Raw genomic sequence first — 20,585 nt, 5'->3', positions numbered from 1 at the left:
TCTGAGAGATTCCACAGGGGGGGGGGGATTTATCCCATGAGCTGTGCATGAGTGTCCTGCCAGTATGGATGTGATTTTTAAAATGCTCCTCTTTGCAAACCTCCCTATGAATACTGGCTTTTCACACACATCCTTGAGCTTACACTTTCCCTCTGCCTCTTTCTTTGCCTCTCCTGCCCTTCCTCTCTGTCCCTCTCTCTGTCCCTCTCTCTCTCGCTCTCCTGGCACTGTTCCCAGCCTCATTGACAGGGTGATGCAATCCCTTCCTGCGCAGTCGCACTGGTCTCCAAGCACAGCCAGGGTGTGTGTGCTTGTGTGTGTGTGTATGTGTGTGTGTGTTTGTGCGTGTGTCTGCTGTCCGTGTGCATCTTCTTAAAATAGAGTATATATAAATCGTATACGCTACATGGCCAAAAGTATGTGCACACCTGACAACCAACATCCCATTCATAGTTATGGGCATTAATATGGAGTTGGTCCACCCTTTGCTGCTATAACAACCTCCACTCTTCTGGGAAGGCTTTATACTAGATGTTGGAGCATTGCTGCAGGGATTTGCTTCTATTCAGCCAGAAGAGCATTAGTGTGGTCAGGCACTGATTGGGCGATTAGGCCTGGCTCGCAGTTGGCTTTCCAGTTGATCCCAAAGGTGTTGGATGGGGTTGAGGTCGGGGCTCTGAGCAGGCCAGTCAAGTTCGTCCACACCATCCTTGAAAAAACCATTTCTATATGTGCCTTGCTGTGTGCCTGGGGCCATTGTCATGCTGAAGCAGGAAGGGGCCTTTCCCAAGCTGTTGGGGAAGCACAGGATAATCTATAATTGTATGCTGTAGCTTTAAGATTTGCCTCCAGTGGAACAAAGGCCAAAGGCCAAACCATGATAAACAGCCCCTGACCAAGATGTGTCCAGATACTTTTGGTTGTATAGTGTGTGTGTGAGGGTGTATCTGTGTGTTTGTGTGCGTGTGTGTGTGGTGTGTGAGAGAGTGTGTGTGAGAGTATACTGTGTGTGTGTGTGTGAGAGAGAGAGAGAGTGTGTGTGAGAGTATACTGTGTGTGTGTGTATGGTGTGTGAGAGAGAGAGTGTGTGTGAGAGTATACTGTATCTGTGTGCGTGTGTGTGTGTTTGCACGCGGTATGTGTGTTTGTGTTTGTGTGTGTGTGTGTGTGTGTATGTGTGCGGTGTCTGTGTGAGAGTATACTATATGTGTATCTGTGTGTGTGTGTTTGTGTGTTTGCGTGCGGTATGTGTGTGTGTATGTGTATCTGTGTGTGTGTGTGTGTATGTGTGTGTGTGTGTGTGCGTGTGCGTGCGGCGTGTGAGAGTATACTGTATGTGTATCTGTGTGTGTGTGTGTGTATGTGTGTGTGTGTGTGTGTGTGTGTGCGTGGGCGTGCGGCGTGTGTGTGTGTGTGCGCGGCGTGTGAGAGAGCGCGTGTGCGTATCCGCGTGTGCGTTCGCCCGCTCCGCCCCCAGGCCCACTCTTACTTTCGCTTCGTCACTGAGCAGCAGGGCGCCAGCGTGCGGGAGCAGCGTAGCGCGCCACTGAGCGAACACGAGGGAGAGAGAGAAGGAGAGGCTCCCCGCGGGTACTGTACTCCTCTGAGCTGCCAGGGAAAGGGGGAGAGAGGGAAGAGAGGGATGAGATGAAGGGAGAAGCGTGTCCTTTTGTCCTTTACTGGTGAGCTCTCCCGCCATTCACTGCTCTTGCTCAGTGACTGCTCCGATTCGTCTTCACTTCCTTGTACAGTATGGTTCCTGTTTCTCTCTCTCTCTCTCTCTCTCTCTCTCTGCTCTTCCCCCGCTCACTCTTGGCTCTATACATTTTCAATTTCAAGTGATTTGCTTTTAAATATAATTCACTAAACATTAGAGAAGCTCTCAGGTTTCCAGCGGAACTTAACATACAGTAATGACACGTGTAACACATGTTTGTACGTGTAAAAACATTAATACCCCAGAAGCGATCTCTGTCCCTCTGGATATAACTCATGTTGGTGTCGGCCTACATTGCTGCCAGGCCTGAATAATGAGGCTCCTCTCCTCTACAGGAATGGACTTTTTTTTAAACCATTTGTCAAATTTCCGATTAATGGAATGATTTTGGTGTGAATGCTTCTCTTTGTCTGGTTGTGTTGGCCAGTTTCAATGGCCAGACTGTTTGCTTAGTTTGTACTTTGTCATGGTATTTTCAGGTTCACATGTCAGTTTTGTATCTCTCTCTCTGCCTCTCCCTCTATCTCTCCCTCTCTCTCTCTCGCTCTGGGAAAAATATACTAAGAGGGAACTAGGACCTGCACATTACTACAGCTTTTGTGGAAATATAGGTACAAACTCGTCCTTAGGCTAGCAGGATTTTTTTTAACCAAAAGTAATGAGATGGTTATAAAATGGCAAATATTGTCAGGCACTGTTAGTGGCTCACTTTGCAGAATGGGGACAGATGAACCGGGGTTAGAATCAGGTATATGGGTTTCTAAAAGTGTTCCTACTGGCGACCAACCAAAAACCAGCTGCATTTATTGTGTCTCACCTCTGCACACTGCCCGTGCTTGGTGATAAACAATTACGTCCGAGTCCTGGGGGCTTCGCCGTCAACCAGTTAAATCAGCACACGGCTTGCTCATCGGTAGCAGGAGTGTGTTTTTGGCTTTTGGGCGCTCTGCGGGGTCCGGGCGCTCGCTCCCAGCATGCTCGGGGGCTCGGCCGTGGCGTGGAAGCTAACGGCGCGGGATGGCGGCGCTGCGACGTTGGGCGCCGCTGGAAATGCGGCGGAATGCGCGCCGGGCGGAACTCCGGCTGCAGGAGGCGCCACCGCCGTTCTGAACGGAGCGGAGGACAGGAGAGCCGGCACCGGCAGGGCCTGCAGGGCTGCGGGACAGCCCGGCTCCTCTGTGTGTGTGTGCCTTTCCCTCTCCCTCTCTCTCTCTCTGTCTGTCTCTGTCTCTCATTCTCTCTCTCTCTCTCTCTCTCTCTCTGTCTCTCATTCTTTCTCTCTCTCTCTCTCTCTCCCTCTCTCTCTCTGTCTGTCTCTGTCTCTCATTCTTTCTCTCTCTCTCTCTCTCTCCCTCTCTCGCTCTGTCTCTCCCTCTCTCTCTCTCTCTCTCTCTCTCTGTCTCTCTCTCTCTCTCTGTCTCTCTCTCTCTCTCCCTCTCCCTCTCCCTCTCTCTCTGTCTGTCTCTCTCTCTCTCTCTCTCTCTCTGTCTCTCCCTCTCTCTCTCTCTGTCTGTCTCTCTGTCTCTCTCTCTCCCTCTCTCTCTCTCTCTGTCTCTCCCTCTCTCTCTCCCTCTCTCTCTCTCTCTCTGTCTCTCTCTCTCTCTCACACTCACTCAGGTGTCCCCTGTAGTGTAGCAGCACACACACACACACACGCGCGCGGGCCCGCACTGTGTGGCTCTGTACTGACGTCAGCGAGGGTCTGCCCCTCTCCCTCGTTTCGCAGGGGCGTGACGGAGCGGGGTCACGTGACTCTGTGCAGATCTGAGCCCTGTGGCGGCGGCGGCGGCGACGATGGGGGAGGCTCGGTTTCGGTTTGATTGGACGGCTGAAACACGGCCGTGAAGCGGTTGGCCGTTTGAGCCTGGGCCTCGCGGGGCGGCCGCCGGCGTCCGCGCTGACCTTGAGCCAGCTGTGCAGACCGACCGAGCAAGGGCCGGTTAACACACGCATACACGGCTGCCCAATGTCTGCCTGTCTCTTACTGTGTGTGTGTGTGAGAGAGAGAGAGAGAGAGAACGTGTGTGTGTGTGTGTGGCTGCGCACTGTATGTTTAACTGAATACTTCTGCTTAATAGCACCCTGACATCTCCAGTCCCTCCCCCTCCTCTCTCCCCTTCTCCACCTCTCTCTCTCTCTGTCCCCCCTCCCCCTCCTCTCTCTCTCTATTTCCCCCTCTCCACCTCTCTCTCCCTCCTCCCCCCCCTTTCTCCCGGGTTGTTTGTGTTGGGTGTGTGTGGTAATGAGGAGTGTGTGACAGCAGGCTGTGCAGTGCGTACGCTCTGACAGTAATGCTGGCTGCTCTTTGTGTCTGTCACTTCCCCTCCTGCACCCCCTGGTCCTTTGTCCCCCCTCCGTGGCTCTCTCCCTCTGTCCCTCTCTCCTTTATCTCTCCACTGCTCTCCCCCTTTCTTTCTGCACATCTGCTAAACCTCATCAGTCCGTATGACTCACTCTTGCACCTCAGCACCAGGATGTCTTGCTAATCGGTTAGCCAGTGTGGGATGTAGCCTGGCTGTTTTGTCGGAGTGCAGCAGCCCTGTTCCTGAGCTGCTGTTTTATTTAGCGTTAGCGGCCCGTTGCGGTGCACTGAAGTCTCTCTGATTGAGCTTCTGCAGTGCGGTCTCATCGTATGTGTGCTTAATCCGAGGTGACTTTTCCTGTTTGAAGTGAATGGCCTCACGAGTGCGAGCGTGCACGTGTGCACGTGCGTGTGCGCGTGTGTGCGCACACCTGGATTACAGTCTCTTATCCGGTGGAGGGAGTGTGTGGGAGATACTCCAGGAGAGAAAGGGCAGAGTGCGTGTGTGTGTGTGTGTGTGTGTGTGGCCTGCAGATAGAAGGCTCTGGTTTAAACTGCCTCTATTGTGAGGAGATTACAGCTCTCCTGTTATTCTGCTTCCTATCAGCTCCAGCCAGTCAGCCGGCCTGACTGACAGGGTAAAGGCACGCCTTGTGTGTGTGTGTGTGTGTGTGTGTGTGTGTGCCCGCTGCAGTGGGCGTGTGTGTTCACCTGTGTGTTTGTTTACGTGTGTGTCTGCCTGCCTGCCTGCCTGCTGTTCCCCAGTCCGCACAGTTCTGTTAAGTCCGTGTCTGGCTTGCCAAAGCCTTTAGAAATGAGCTGAATGGCCATCAGTGCAGAGCAGTTAAAATGGCACCTCTGAGTCTCACTGAAAGCCTTTTAAGAGCTCCTCCCCAGCCCCATTCACACTGCAGGAAATGCCACCTTTCAGCTGGCTTTCCCACACTATCAAGGTCTCCTGTACACCAGCCCCCTAGTGGAGCTGACTGGTACTGCCACAGAGCTGCCACCTATCTGTCCACTGCAGTAGTGCAGTGTGATCTGAGCTGGTTGAATCGGCTGCATTCGAGTCGCATACTGGACTGGTGTCATTAATATTGGGTGTCATTGTGAAATTTTTTGTGAGTTTGATTATCTGCTAGTTCTTTCCCTCTGTGTCTCTGTGTGGCTCTCTCTCTCTCTCTCTCTCTCTCTCTCCCTGTCTCTGTGTGGTGCTCTCTCTCCCTCTGTGTCTCTGTGGCGCTCTCTCTCTCTCCCTCTGTGTGGCTCTCTCTCTCTCTCTCTCCCCTTTTGTGTAGCGCTCTTTTTCTCTCCCTCCCTCTGTGTCTCTGGCTCTCCCAGCCTCTCTCTGACTCGTCTGCCCCTCTGTGTTGAACAGACCTGAATCGGTGGAGGCCAGCCCTGTGGTTGTGGAGAAGTCCAGCTACCCACACCAGATCTACAGCAGTAGCTCTCACCACTCGCACAGCTACATTGGGCTGCCCTACGCCGTGAGTATCGCGCTCTCTCATTGGCCCGTCACGTGTCTCGCGTGTGTCACCTACGCACATCGCCCTATGAGCGGGGGCCTGCAGCCCGGTTGCTGTGGTTACTGATTTTAAAGTGAAACCAAAACTAGCAGACCACTGACCAGGAGGGAAAACTAACTTTTACGTCCACTGGCCGCAAGTTCACCAGCAAATTTCACTGTATTACCAGACAACTAGACATATAGTATAGAACAGGAACTCAGTGTGATGGGTGGTTACCTTCCTAAGCGGCTGTTAAAGTAAACAGGTTTGTCAGCCACAGATGGAATGTACCAGCATTTGGCTGGTGGCTGGCATTTATTTCCCAGCCTGCCCTTGACCTATGACCTATGAGTTTGAGTCAGCAGCTCAAAGTCATTCTCGCTAACGTATGTCCTCGCGCCCCCCCCCCCCCCCCCCTTCCAGGACCATAACTATGGCGCCCGGCCGCCGCCAACGCCGCCCGCCTCACCCCCGCCCACGGTGCTGATCCGGCCCGGGGAGGGGCTGTTCGTGCCGGGCGCCCAGGACGAGGCGTCCCGCGGCACCACCCTCAGCACTTCGGAGGACAGCAGCTACGGGGCCGACATCACCCGCTGCATCTGCGGCTTCACCCACGACGATGGCTACATGATCTGCTGCGACAAGTGCAGGTGAGGCCCGGGGAGAGCGCCCCCTGCTGGCCGTCCCGTGGGGGTCGTCAAGGGCATCCGCACTGGATGGGGGCCAAATTTGGCCCTGTTGCAGTAGGTGCCGAGATGGAAGGTAGAGCTGGCTAACGTTGCACTTCTCCCTCCGGCCAGCGTGTGGCAGCACATCGACTGCATGGGGATCGACAGGCAGCACATTCCTGAGACGTATCTGTGTGAGCGCTGCCAGCCCCGCAGCTTGGACAGAGACAGGGCCATTGTGCTGCAGACCAGGAAGAGGGAGAACATGTCGGGTGAGTATCTCTGTCAGCCCGCGGACACATACACACGTACACGCACGCATACACACACACACACACACACACACACAAACACGCACATAGACACACACACATACACACACACACACACACACACACACACGCACACACACGCACATAGACACACACACATGCACGTGCACACGTGCACAGCCGTCCTCAGACCTTCCCCCGCGCCACGCCGCCCCACAGCGGTGCTCACACGTGTCTCCAGCTTCAGAGGCCGGCTGGGTTCACTGAGCTCAGAGGTGTGGCCCGGTGGTGTGAGCCGTGTTGTGTGTAAACAGGAGCGTGTCTCTGCGTCAGGCAGCTGTGAATTATGTACCTGGTGGTGATGCTTCAGTAAGCGGTATTTGCTGAAATGTGTGTGTGTGTGTGTGTGTGTGTGTGTGTGTGCGCGCGCGCGCTGCAGACGGGGACACCAGCGCGACGGAGAGCGGAGACGAGGTGCCGCTGGAGCTGTACACGGCCTTCCAGCACCCGCCCACCAGCATCACGCTGACGCCGGCACGCATGGCCAATAAGCAAGCCGACAAGAAGCGCAAGAAGAGCGGCGACAAGGAGCCCGGGCCCGTCCCCGCCCGAGCCAAGAAGGTCAGCCCCGCCCCCGTCCGAGCTCCGCCCCCTCTGCCTGCAGTGTCCTTCCAGGTCTCACGCTAAACCCCTGTCAGTCAGTCTGCCTGTCACTCAGCTCAGTCCCGCCCCCATCCGAGCTCCACCCTCTCTCCCTGCAGTTTCCCTACAGGCCTCACTCTAAACCTGTGTCAGTCAGTCTGCCTGTCACTCAGCTCAGCTCAGTCAGGTTTCCCATCAGCTCATGTATTTTCTAACTTTTACCATAGTGTTGCACACAGCCCACAAAGAATGCAACAGTAACAAACATATGTTGAAAGAGAAAACGGATGACCTGTGATGTGTCTCAATTGTTCCCTATCCCTGTTACTCACTGTTACAACTAACCTCTCTCTCTCTCTCTCTCTCTCTCTCTCTCTCTCTCTCAGGCATTCCGCGAGGGGTCCAGGAAGTCGTCCAGGGTCAAGGTAGGCCCAGTCATGTTCAGAATGAATCTCTGATGGTGCAAGAAGAGAGAGTGTGTGTGTGACCCGTGCCCTCCTGTCTCCTGGCAACAGGGCTCCGCCCCAGAGCTGGACCCCACAGACACGCCCTCACTGTGGGAGAACAAGATCAAGACCTGGATGGAGCGCTATGAGGAGGCCAGCAGCAACCAGTACAGCGAGGATATGCAGCTCCTGCTGAGGGTCAAGGAGGCTGCAGACGGCAAGAGCATGGCCTACAACACACACCCTGCAGCCTTCAAACCTCCTGTGGAGGTGAGTCTCTGTCTGTCTCTCTCTCACTCACACACACACACACACACACACACACACACACCCTGCAGCCTTCAAACCTCCTGTGGAGGTTAGTCTCTGTCTTAAACACGTACACACACACACACACACACACACTGATAGATGGCCTTGCTTCTCCTCCCACAGAGTCAGGTGCAGAAGAATAAGAAGATTCTGAAGGCTGTGTGTGATCTGGCTCCAGACTCGCTCATCATTGAGTACCGGGGCAAGTTCATGCTGCGCCAGCAGTTTGAGGCTAACGGTTACTTCTTTAAGAGGTGAGGCCCTCACTGCCTGCATCTCTCATTTCTGTTAATGACCTAACGAGCACTTGGCCTGATGTGGTCTGTGTGGGGGAGCTGTGATGGTTTGGTCTGTGTGTGGTAGCTGTGATGGTTTGGTCTGTATAGGGTAGCTGTGATGGTTTGGTCTGTATGGGGTAGCTGTGATGGTTTGGTCTGTGTGTGGTAGCTGTGATGGTTTGGTCTGTATGGGGTAGCTGTGGTGGTTTGGTCTGTATGGGGTAGCTGTGGTGGTTTGGTCTGTATGGGGTAGCTGTGGTGGTTTGGTCTGTATGGGATAGCTGTGGTGGTGTGGTCTGTGTGTGGTAGCTGTGATGGTTTGGTCTGTGTGTGGGAGCTGTGGTGGTTTGGTCTGTGTGTGGTAGCTGTGGTGGTTTGGTCTGTGTGGTAGCTGTGATGGTTTGGTCTGTGTGTGGTAGCTGTGGTGGTTTGGTCTGTGTGTGGTAGCTGTGGTGATTTGGTCTGTGTGGTAGCTGTGGTGGTTTGGTCTGTGTGTGGTAGCTGTGGTGGTTTGGTCTGTGTGTGGTAGCTGTGGTGGTTTGGTCTGTGTGGGGTAGCTGTGGTGGTGTGGTCTGTGTGGTAGCTGTGGTGGTGTGGTCTGTGTGTGGTAGCTGTGGTGGTGTGGTCTGTGTGTGGTAGCTGTGGTGGTGTGGTCTATGTGTGGTAGCTGTGGTGGTGTGGTCTGTGTGTGGTAGCTGTGGTGGTGTGGTCTGTGTGTGGTAGCTGTGGTGGTTTGGTCTGTGTGTGGTAGCTGTGGTGGTTTGGTCTGTGTGTGGTAGCTGTGGTGGTTTGGTCTGTGTGTGGTCTGTGTGTGGTAGCTGTGGTGGTTTGGTCTCTATGGGGTAGCTGTGGTGGTTTGGTCTGTGTGTGGTAGTTGTGGTGGTTTGGTGTCTATGGGGTAGCTGTGGTGGTTTGGTCTGTGTGGTAGCTGTGGTGGTTTGGTCTGTGTGTGGTAGTTGTGGTGGTTTGGTCTCTATGGGGTAGCTGTGGTGGTTTGGTCTGTATGTGGTAGCTGTGGTGGTTTGGTCTGTATGGGGTAGCTGTGGTGGTTTGGTCTGTATGGGATAGCTGTGGTGGTGTGGTCTGTGTGTGGTAGCTGTGATGGTTTGGTCTGTATGTGGTAGCTGTGGTGGTTTGGTCTGTATGGGGTAGCTGTGGTGGTGTGGTCTGTGTGTGGTAGCTGTGGTGGTTTGGTCTGTGTGTGGTAGCTGTGGTGGTTTGGTCCCACTGCCTCTGCTCTAACCGCTCCCCCCCCGCTCCGCAGGCCGTACCCGTTCGTTCTCTTCTACTCCAAGTTCCACGGGCTGGAGGTGTGTGTGGACGCCCGCAGCTTCGGGAACGAGGCCCGCTTCATCCGCCGCTCCTGCATCCCCAACGCCGAGGTGAGCGTCCAATCGCACGCCAGTGACTGCCGCCCCCCCCCCCCCCCCCCAGCTGTGGGGCGTTGCCGTGTGGGCGCTGCCGTGGGGCGTGGCATCGGGCTGTTCGGTGCGGTCCTCATGGCCCTGGATCAGGGGTGTTCACAGAGCCTCACCTTCAGCCTCTCTGCCCCCACGCAGGTGCGTCACGTGATCGAGGACGGCACGCTGCACCTGTACATCTACTCTCTGAGGCCCATCGTCAAGGGCAGCGAGATCACCATTGGGTTCGACTACGACTACGGCAGCTGGTGAGCACGTGCACACGCACACGCTCACACACACAAACGTACACACACACACACCACACGCACGCAGGCTGTGGTAGAGGGCGATTCCCCTGTCACAACCGGTCAGCACAGTGTAATGAGAGCTCTCTGTGAGGGGGGATGTGAGTCAGTGGCACATCCCTGGCATTGTGATTTTGAATTGCACTGAAACCTCCTGCTAGCGATTCAGCACCTCTGTGCCTCCCGTGCCCCATTATGAAAGCAGTGGCGTTTAGCCGCTGATGCTAACGCGGCCGCCGCGCCGCTCTCCCCCCCCCCCGCAGTAAGTACAAGGTGGACTGCGCGTGCCTGAAGGGGAACCCGGAGTGCCCCGTGCTCAAGCACAACTCCGAGCCCACCGAGAACGACACGCGGCGGCGGCGCGGCCGCAAGGACAAGGACCCGCCCCGGGAGCGGGAGCGCGAGCGCGAGAGGGAGCGGGAGCGGGACGGGGAGGGGGCGCAGAACCAGAACATCACGCTGGACTGCGACGGAGCCAACGCCGCCGCCAAGGGCAAGGCCCTCGCCGACGCCAAGCAGAGGAAGCTGTCCCCCCTCCGGCTCTCCATCTCCAACAACCAGGTACCCCCCCCCCCCCCTCCCCCCGCCCTGCCCACCACCCTTACTGCTGAGGCACCTGCACTCCAGGGGAAAAACATGAATTCACAATGCGGAGAATGGGAAATGATTATTTTCTCATTTGCTTTCTTTCAAAACCAATTACTTTTTATCTTACTCACTTTTGGGAAAGCCCGTGGCTTCTGTTTGTAAACGCACTGTAACAGTGCACTATGGGATTGCTGGCTGACTGTTGTTGCTGTCCAGGAGGACGGTTTTCATGGTCATTGATTTGCATGAATGTGTTTTCAGTTCAGCTGAATGCCACGATTTCAAATCAAATCAGTGACTGGTAAAACCGCGAGTGGTTTTGAAATGGACATCAACAGAGAGAGAATCTTGCATCACCGTTATTATTTTTGGTTCATGTTTTTTCCCCAGTGCGGGTTCCCTTTCACCCACTTCCTGCCTGTCACAGTGTCAATCACTTCCTCACTCCGCCCCTCACTTTTCCTTCCTCTTCTACACAGAGGCCTGTTTTCTTTCAGTCATTGTGATGTCACCATCTCCCTGACAACAGCAGTTCTCCCATAGTCCTTCACCCTCATCTGCCCCTCATTGTGGTTTTTACTGTCCTTTCGCCCCCCCCCCCCCCGCCACCCTGTCACACCACTCCATCGTCATCACCATCGTCATCTTCACACCATCATCGCCATGACCATAATACTCGCAGTCATTTGGTCACATGATGTGCCATTTCCTGTATGCCTCCAGGCCGTGGTTGTTCTGTGTCGGTGAGTGGGCAGTTTGAATGTGATGGAGCGGTGCGTGTGCCGTCTGTGCTGCGGGTCCAGGAGCAAACAGAGCGGGGCGTCTGTGACCCCAGCCCCTCCCCGTGGCTCTGGGGCGTCTCCAAAAAAGCCCTTCCTGTGCGGTTGTCCTTCTAGTCCATCAATTCACTTGTGATTTGGCGAAAGCGTTTACCGTGCGAAGAGGGCTTGTGTCTCGTAACGGTGAATCATGAGGTGGTGGAGGGAGCGGCGGCTGCCTGTCCTCCACGTGGCGGTAAATACGGCGGTCCATCCAGGTCGTCTGCGAGCGCGGGTTCTCTCTGCCCGCTGGGGAAAGGGGAAAACAGGCGAAATGTGGCCCCTGATGGAACCCCTGTGAGCTTGGGCGTCGGCTCTACCCCAGGGGCCCTCACAGAGAACTTCCTGTAGGAGTGTGGCACAGACACCCCTCTCTCTCTCTCTCTCTCTCTCTTTCTTTCTGTCATTCTCTCTCTCTCTCTCTCTCTCTCTCTTGCTCTCGCTCTCACTCTCGCTCTCTTTCTCTTTCTCTTTCTGTCATTCTCTCTCCTTCTCTTTCTGTTTATCTCCCTCCATCTGGCCCTTTTTTCTTTTTCGTAAATACTTCATGACAAAACCAACAGCTCATCTGGACCGGTTTCTGTTGTGCAGAGTTATCTGTAAATCCGTGTCTAGGATTTCTGTGTCCCTCTGTATTCTGTCCGGCGTGCTCTTGGCCCCTAACGTGGGGGACGGGCCCCTGCCTCCTCTCTCCGGCTCCTCCACGCCGCAGTGTCACGTGTCTCCTGCAGGTGGCGGCGCTGGCAGGGCTGTGCTGTGGGTTTCAGCTGCGTGTGTGAGCGCGTTAGACAGACCCCTCTCTGTGGGGCTGTGTCTGAGCAGAGCTCGGCGACAGAGGGGGGCAGCTGTCAGTGACGTTGGTCCGTGTGATTAATAGAGATGGCCCGAGAGGTGATGAGTGATGGAACACGCACACACACACACACACACACACACACACACTCACACACACACACACACACACACACACACACACACACACACACACACACTCACACACACACGCACACACACACACACGCACGCGCACACACACTCAGAGGCCTGTAGTGATGCTGGGCAAGGCTCCAGGTGGAGGCGTGTGCTTTGTTTTGCTGAGTGACAGGGGTGTGATCTGTAGAGCTGGTGAGGATTGGCTGAGTGCAGGCAGGGAGGTAGGGCACTCAGGACTGACCTGGCATTGGAAGGCATGGACCCCACTTGGCCAGGGCCACAGCCTCACTGTCGCACACACACTCTGTCACTGTCACTGCGATCATCCAGCACCACACACAGAGCACCAGCGGAGGCCCACGCACCAACACTTTGTCACCCTGACCAGCCGACGCTGCACACAAATCGAGGACCTCACCACGTACGTCACCCAACACGCCAACACAGAGACGCCGCCGACCGCCCACCCCAGTCCGGTCTCCTGCCCCTGGCCCTGCCCCTCACCCCCCTCCTCCCTCTCTCTCCCGCACCCCCCACCCCCCCGTCCAGTCGGTAGCCAGACTGGCGCGAGCGCAGTGCTAAAGCAGCCCCCCCCTCTCTCCACCTGCAGGAGCCTGAGTTAATAGAGGATATTGAAGAGAAAACCTCCGTTAGCAATGAAGTAGAGATGGAGTCGGAGGAGCAGATTGCGGAGAGGAGGAGGAAGATGGTAAGTGTGCGGGCGCCTTGGTGAGCGCCGCCCTGCTGGGGGAGCCCTGGTGGCGCTGCGGGGTCGTGTCTGTGAGGGGCGCAGCCCGTGCCCCCCCTCGCCCCCCCCCCCCCCCCCCCCCAATAACTCGCTACCACCGCCGCCGCCGCCGCCGTCCTGCTACTGCTCTCTCTACACCTGTTGCGTCCGTGCTCCCCCCCCCCCCTGCCCCGGCTCTCTCTCACCCTCTCCCGTCCTTTCGCCCTCTTCCAAAGGCTGCTAATCTACTCCAGGGCCTCAAGAAAAATGGGTGTTTTTATATTGGGCTCATTTTATCTGTTATCTTAAATTTAATTTGAGATTTTCCTCCTTCTCGCCCTCAGTGCCATTTCGGCTCCACAGAGCCCCAAGCTCTTTTATGCCTTTATTTGTTTCCCGTATGGTCCTTTCATCCAGAGCCAGTTCCATATCCTCCTCTGTCTGACGTCAGGCTTCATCACTCCAGGGTAAAATGTGCCCCACTATGGATTGAACCTGCAACCTCTGGCTCCTCATCCACACATTACCACTTATGTATTGCTACTGCTACTTTGTCTAATAACAATGATAATACTAATGAAGTTATTATTAGCACAGTTACAGGGTGAACGACATGGGATAGTACGTCTTAATTTTTTGGAATATATCCTATGTAGTAGTCTTTGCTAGGTCTTGGTAATTCTTTTATTGCCCATGTCACGTTGTTTAGGAAACATAAACTCACACACACACACACTATACACACAATACACAGACGCAGATACACTAAATACACACACACACACACACACACACACACACACTCTCTCACAGTGGTATTTGTCGTGCTGTCAGCTCTTGCACGCAGCAGGCCTGAGATGTGTAGACTGCTGAGACGAGTCTTTCTGCCGGCGACTGGCTCTGTAATGGCGACAGTCAGATCTGAGGCTGCTTTACCGCCAGAGCCTTCTGAGGGCTTCTGGGTAGGAAGGCTGCTCTGGCGTGAACAGGCCTTCCGTATTCTGTCAGTCGCAAACCCATCCGCTTCAGGGATCTGTCAGTAGGGCTCTTCATTTTACCCAACAGCTACAGAGCCCCAGTATATACCCAAGTGACAGACATGCTGACCAAGCAGCTCCTGTCTGTCTACTCAAAGCCCTTCCCAGCATGCAGTGGGTCTTTTTTGTGAAATAATAAGCAGGTTTTGGAATTGTATTCATATGTGGAGATGTATGCTGCAGCCATGTGAAGTGATGTTGGTAGTTTCACTGAATGGCAGCTCGGTTGATCAGCTTGTGGGTATGGAGAGCGCTTCCTGGCTTGGTTTCGGTGTGAGGGTTGTAATGAGTGAAGTAAGAGGGTTCTTTGGCTGGCTGGTGCTGCTGGGATGGGTGCGGTGTGAGGTTCTGGTGGTGGGACTCTAATGACGCTGATGCCATGGGATGTGGCCAGATGTGTGAATGTGAGTGGGGATGGGAGGAGCCTGGTTTAGTGACAGTCAGTCTGTCGATGACACCCAGGTATATAGCTCCGCCCCATGTTTGTCGGAGAAGCTCATGCTCCTGATCTCTTTTATGTGCCCGGGGTTTGAGTTGCCGGGCGTAGCTGTTAGCTGTTAGCAGTGTGACCCTGGACTGGTTGTGTGATCCCTGCTGGAGCACTTAATCTTCATCTTAACCTTTCAGCGTGTAGTTCTGTATCAGCCTGGAAAAGGCTGAGTGTGTGTGTGTGTTTGTAAGTGTGTGTGTGTGTGTGTCTGTCTGTCTGTCTGTCTTCCTGTGTACCCGCTCTCTGAAAGGTGATGTTGTGTGAGCTCAGTGCTGGGGAGGAACAGACGGACCCCCCCCCTCTTCCCTGGAGCAGCTGGGCTCTTCCACCTCCCCATGCCCCGCCCCCTGCCCCCCCCCCTCCCCATTCCCCCAAGGCAGGATCCATGTCCCTGACACCCTGCTCTTTCCGGACCAGCAGGGGGCGCTGTGTATATGTGTGTGGGGGGACTCTTGTCTTCTAAACCAGCTGTCTCTCATTCAGGCCACTCCAGTGGAGGAGTCCCATCTGCCCAGTGGGGGGGGCTCCAGCTGGATGGGACTAAGAAACAAGGAGGTAACCTCACCCCCCAACCCCCCCCCCCCCCCCAAATCCAAACCCTGTCCTGCCTGCCTACCACCTCCTAGGCTCACACACATACTAACCCCCACACTGTGTCCCTGTGTCTGACCCTAGCCTGAGGTCAGGGACTGCCCCCCTGTTTGGTGGTGAGACTGGCTCCAGTGGGGGCTCAGAAAAGTCCCCTCAGTTCCCACACACACACACACAGACACAGACACATGCACACACACATACACACACAGGAATTACAGCTACGTACGCGATTTGAAAGGACGTCGTGTTTTTACATTTTTTTTAACCTCTAACCTCGGGATACCGTTTTTTTTTTCCGGACAGGAGTTAAAAAGCTGCCCTCCTTTCCTCTCTCTGACTCCCGCCCTGCTGCAGGGTGTGCTCTGTTTCCTGCCTGCTAGAATGAGTGCGGAGTGTGTGCGCAGTGTGCGCGTGTGTGTGTGTGTGTGGCGTGATGCCCCTGCTGCCCAGCCTGAGGGGCGGTGTTGGGGGCGGGGCCGGGGTGGGCGGAGCCCGGCCACAGGGGGGCTGACGATTCACACCCTCTCTCCGCAGACGCGGGAGGAGCGGAAGATGGAGGCCATCCTGCAGGCCTTCGCTCGGATGGAGAAGAGGGAGAAGCGCAGGGAGCAGGCCCTGGAGAGGATCGGCACCAAGGCCGAGGGCGGGGCCCGCAACGACATCAAGGAGGAGCCCCCCGCCACACCTGAGGCCGAGGTCCCCGCTGTGCTGCAGGTATGCGCTCTGACACACACACACACACACACACACACACCTGCACATACACACACACACACACAATATCTCCTTTCTACACAAAGCTGTTGTTACCTTCATGGTGTTTCTAGCCTGTCTTGATCTTGTGAGATGCTGAAATCCCAGCTCTTAGTTAACCCTTTTCCGCATCTCCTCCTCTCCCACCGTCCCTCTCTCCCTCCCTCTCTCTCTGTCCCCCTCTCCTCTCTCTCTCCCTGTTTGTCAGCCCCTGCTGGACGTGGTGAAGGAGGAGCCGGGGGTGAAGCCGGTGGCGGTGGCGGCGGCGGCGGCGGCGGCGGCGGCGGCCAAGGTGAGCCGCTCCAAGCAGCGGAAGAGCTTCTCGCGGAGCCGCACGCACATCGGGCAGCAGCGCCGCCGCGCTCGCACCATCAGCACCTGCTCCGACCTGCAGCCCGGTTCCCCCGCAGAGAGCCTGGAGCCGCCGCCCCCCGAGCCCAGCGAGAGCCAGTCCCCCACCGCCGCCGCCGCCGCCGCCGCCGCCGCCGCCCCCGAGCCCGAGCCCCTCCCCCCGCAGCCCCCCGACGCCAGCCCCCCCCACAGCGGCTCCCCCGCGCCCCCCTGCCGCTCCGCACACAAATACCCCAAGACTAAAAAGGTACCGCTGCCTCCCCTCTCACCCAGTGCACCGCCTTCGCAGTTTGAGCCGGTCCAGGTTTTACTAGACGCAGGCGATCAAAGATGGTGGAGGAAAGTAACAAGATACACAAGTCAGTGTAGGACGGTGCCCGTACAGTGTAGCCAGATTGTCGGGGTCTTAATGGAAATGCGTTGAGACCCAACAGTCTTACATGAATGTTTACATGAATGTTGAAGCAGAATACACTCTGATCAGGATGTCTATTCAGAATTTCCTTGTAAAACCTGGAATTTCTCAATCTGCTGTCTATCAATAGTGTTCTATCCATCCCTGACTAAACAGTAGAATTTCTTATGAGAGAACAGTAACCAAACAGTGGAACATTAACTGAAAGTGTACTGGGACAGAAGTGTGGTGAAACAGGGCTTCAGCAGTGCTTGACGTGGGGCGTGCTCTCCTCCCTCGCCCCCCTCCGCAGCACTTGGTGAGCGAGTGGATGGGCGAGAAGCCCGAGCGGGTGGTGCGGACGCCCGAGCCGGCTCCAGAGCGCCCCCTGCGCATCAGCAGCGACCCCGAGGTGCTGGCCACTCAGCTCAACTCCCTGCCGGGCCTGGCCTGCAGCCCGCACGTGTACAGCACGCCCAAACACTACATCCGCTTCTCCTCGCCCTTCCTGGCCGGCCGCAGCGCCTCCGCGCCCGGCGTGCCAATCAGCCGCCGCCGCTCCCGCGAGCTGCCCGAGACCCCGCCCACCTCCGGGTCCTGCAAGAAGGTAGCTGAGGAGCGCGCTCTCTCTGTGTGCACTCCCTGTGTGTGCACCCTTATTCTCCGTCACACTCTTACTCTCTCACACACACTCTTCTGTGCTACTGTCTCCTGTTCTCTTTCACTCAAGCACAGTCACACACGCATATGTGCCGTCTCTTTTGCACATGCTCACACTCACTTTCACGCTTGATGTCTTAATCTAACCGTCTCTCTTGCTCTCTCCCTCCCTCCCTCCCTTTCCCTCCATCTCCTTCTCTCTCTCTTGCCCTGTTTCTCTCTCCCTCTCTCTTTCTCCCCCTCTCTCTCCCTCCCTTTCTCTCTATCTCTATCTCCCCCTCATTCTCTTTTTCTATGTCCCTGTCTTTCCCTCATCTCCCTCGCTTTCTCTCTCATTCTCTTTCTCTCTTGCTCTCTCTCTCCCTTTCCCTTCATTCCCCTCTCTCTCCCCCTCTCTCTCTCTGCAGCGCTGGCTGAGGCAGGCTCTGCAGGAGGAGGGGTCCCCTAGCCGGCCCCCCTTCATCCTGCCCAGCGAGGGGCCCCTCAGCCCCCCCATCAACGGGGACTCGGACTGCGGCCTCCCCTTCAACGGCAGCTGCACTTTACCAGGTCTGTGTCACGCCCTGCAGCTCCCATTACGCACTGGAGACCTTCTGCCTGAGGGGCTAGTGATTGGGTTAGCTTTGAAAGGTCAATGCGATGATGTCACTGAGCAGTGTGAGTGAGAGTGTGTGCGTGGGCGTGAGCCTGTGTGAGTGGTGTGTGCGTGTGTGTGTCTGTGAGTTTGAGTGTGTGTTCCACACTGTAACTCCTGTCTCCTCTGTGTGTGTGTGTGTGTGGCAGAGCTGCCCACTCCTCTGAGCGTGAGTGTGAATGGTGTGTGTGTGTGTGTGAGTGCGTGTCCCTGTGGGTGTGTGTGCCACGCTGTAACTCCTGTCTCCTCTGTGTGTGACAGAGCTGCCCACCCCTCTGAAGAAGCGGAGGCTGTACCCTCTGGACGCCTGCATGTCGGAAGGCTCCACCCCCTACTGCTCGCCCTGCGCCACGCCCACCCGCACCGACCTCCCAGAGACGCCCGGGACGCCCCACCTCCTCTCCACCCCGCCCCGCACGCGCTCAGAAGACCAGAGCGCAGACCCCTCGCCCCCAACCCCCACACACACCCCACAGGCACTTACCGGTTCAGTGGAGGTGAGTGCAGACGCACAGAAACACACTTACGCAAGTGCATACGCATAAACACACGTGTGCAAACAGTATACGTACACACATAACACATACGCACACATACACATAACACATACGCACACATACACATTAACACATACGCACACATACACATTGACACATAAGCACACATACACATAACACATACGCACACATACATATTAACACATACGCACACATACACATAACACATACACATTAACACATACGCACACATACATATTAACACATACGCACACATACACATAACACATACGCACACATACACATAACACATACGCACACATACACAACACATACGCACACATACACATAACACATACACATTAACACATACGCACACATACATATTAACACATACGCACACATACACATAACACATACACACATAACACATACACATTAACACATACGCACACATACACATAACACATACACATTAACACATACGCACACATACATATTAACACATACGCACACATACACATAACACATACGCACACATACACATAACACATACGCACACATACACATTAACACATACGCACACATACACATAACACATACACACACATACACATAACACATACACACACATACACATAACACATACGCACACGTACACACATAACACATACACACACATACACATAACACATACACACACATACACACATAACACATACACATTAACACATACGCACACATACACATAACACATACACATTAACACATACGCACACATACATATTAACACATACGCACACATACACATAACACATACGCACACATACACATAACACATACGCACACATGCACATAACACATACACATTAACACATACGCACACATACATATTAACACATACGCACACATACACATAACACATACACACACATACACACATAACACATACACATTAACACATACGCACACATACACATAACACATACACATTAACACATACGCACACATACATATTAACACATACGCACACATACACATAACACATACGCACACATACACATTAACACATACGCACACATACACATTAACACATACGCACACATACACATAACACATACACACACATACACATAACACATACGCACACGTACACACATAACACATACGCACACATACACATAACACATACGCACACGTACACACATAACACATACACACACATACACACAACACATACGCACACACACATATTAACACATACGCACACATACACAACACATACGCACACATACACATAACACATACGCACACATACACATTAACACATACGCACACATACACATAACACATACACACACATACGCACACATACACATAACACATACGCACACATACACATAACACATACGCACACATACACATTAACACATACACACATACACATTAACACATACGCACACATACACATTAACACATACACACATATACACATTAACACATACGCACACATACACATAAAACATACGCACACATACACATAACACATACGCACACATACGCACACATACACATAACACATACGCACACATACACATTAACACATACACACATACACATTAACACATACGCACACATACACATTAACACATACACACACATACACATAACACATACGCACACATACACATTAACACATACACACACATACACATTAACACATGCACACATACACATTAACACATACGCACACATACACATTAACACACAGGCACACACACACACACACACTCACACACACATAAAGATTTACTCGTACGCGCACATACACAAGCTCAGACACAGACATACGTAAACATTAACACGTAGGCACATGCACGCACACACACACACACACATAAACATTAACTTGTATGCACACACACACACACATATAAATATTAACTCATACACACGTAAACATTAACTCTTACTCACACACACTCGCATACGCGCGCACAGTCACGCATTTCTTTTGTGTTCCAGAGCGAATCTTCTCCGGAAAGTTCCCCGGAGAGCAGCCGTAGGCCCAGCGTGCAGGAGGTGAGAGGGAGACAATTACCCGTCAGAGAGGGAGAGAACGTGTGTGTGCGTGTGTGTGCGTGTGCGTTTGTGCATGTCTGTGTGCGTGTGCGTTTGTGTGTGCGTGTGCATGTCTGTGTGCGTCTGTGTGTGCGTGTCTGTGTGTGTGCATGTCTGTGTGTGTGCATGCGT

At 54.2% G+C, this 20,585-nt stretch overlaps 1 protein-coding gene across 1 annotated transcript in view; it reads left to right on the top strand.

Annotated features, from left to right (window-relative positions):
* kmt2e (lysine (K)-specific methyltransferase 2E) overlaps nucleotides 1–20,585 on the top strand; it is a 44,153-nt gene that overhangs the window by 16,961 nt on the left and 6,607 nt on the right. The window contains 18 exon segments of the mRNA XM_035425820.1: nucleotides 5,398–5,509; nucleotides 5,954–6,180; nucleotides 6,331–6,470; nucleotides 6,910–7,091; nucleotides 7,499–7,537; nucleotides 7,628–7,828; nucleotides 7,994–8,124; nucleotides 9,413–9,530; nucleotides 9,708–9,817; nucleotides 10,120–10,417; nucleotides 12,806–12,904; nucleotides 14,933–15,004; nucleotides 15,578–15,757; nucleotides 16,005–16,394; nucleotides 16,855–17,148; nucleotides 17,609–17,750; nucleotides 18,097–18,332; nucleotides 20,358–20,414. Of these exon segments, the coding sequence (XP_035281711.1) occupies nucleotides 5,398–5,509; nucleotides 5,954–6,180; nucleotides 6,331–6,470; nucleotides 6,910–7,091; nucleotides 7,499–7,537; nucleotides 7,628–7,828; nucleotides 7,994–8,124; nucleotides 9,413–9,530; nucleotides 9,708–9,817; nucleotides 10,120–10,417; nucleotides 12,806–12,904; nucleotides 14,933–15,004; nucleotides 15,578–15,757; nucleotides 16,005–16,394; nucleotides 16,855–17,148; nucleotides 17,609–17,750; nucleotides 18,097–18,332; nucleotides 20,358–20,414 (3,028 nt within the window).

This window comes from Anguilla anguilla, chromosome 7 (assembly GCF_013347855.1).
Source record: "Anguilla anguilla isolate fAngAng1 chromosome 7, fAngAng1.pri, whole genome shotgun sequence".
NCBI classification, from domain to species: domain Eukaryota; kingdom Metazoa; phylum Chordata; class Actinopteri; order Anguilliformes; family Anguillidae; genus Anguilla; species Anguilla anguilla.
The sequence above is the reverse complement of the archived record's forward strand: the minus strand, read 5'-3'. Positions and strand labels throughout refer to the sequence as shown.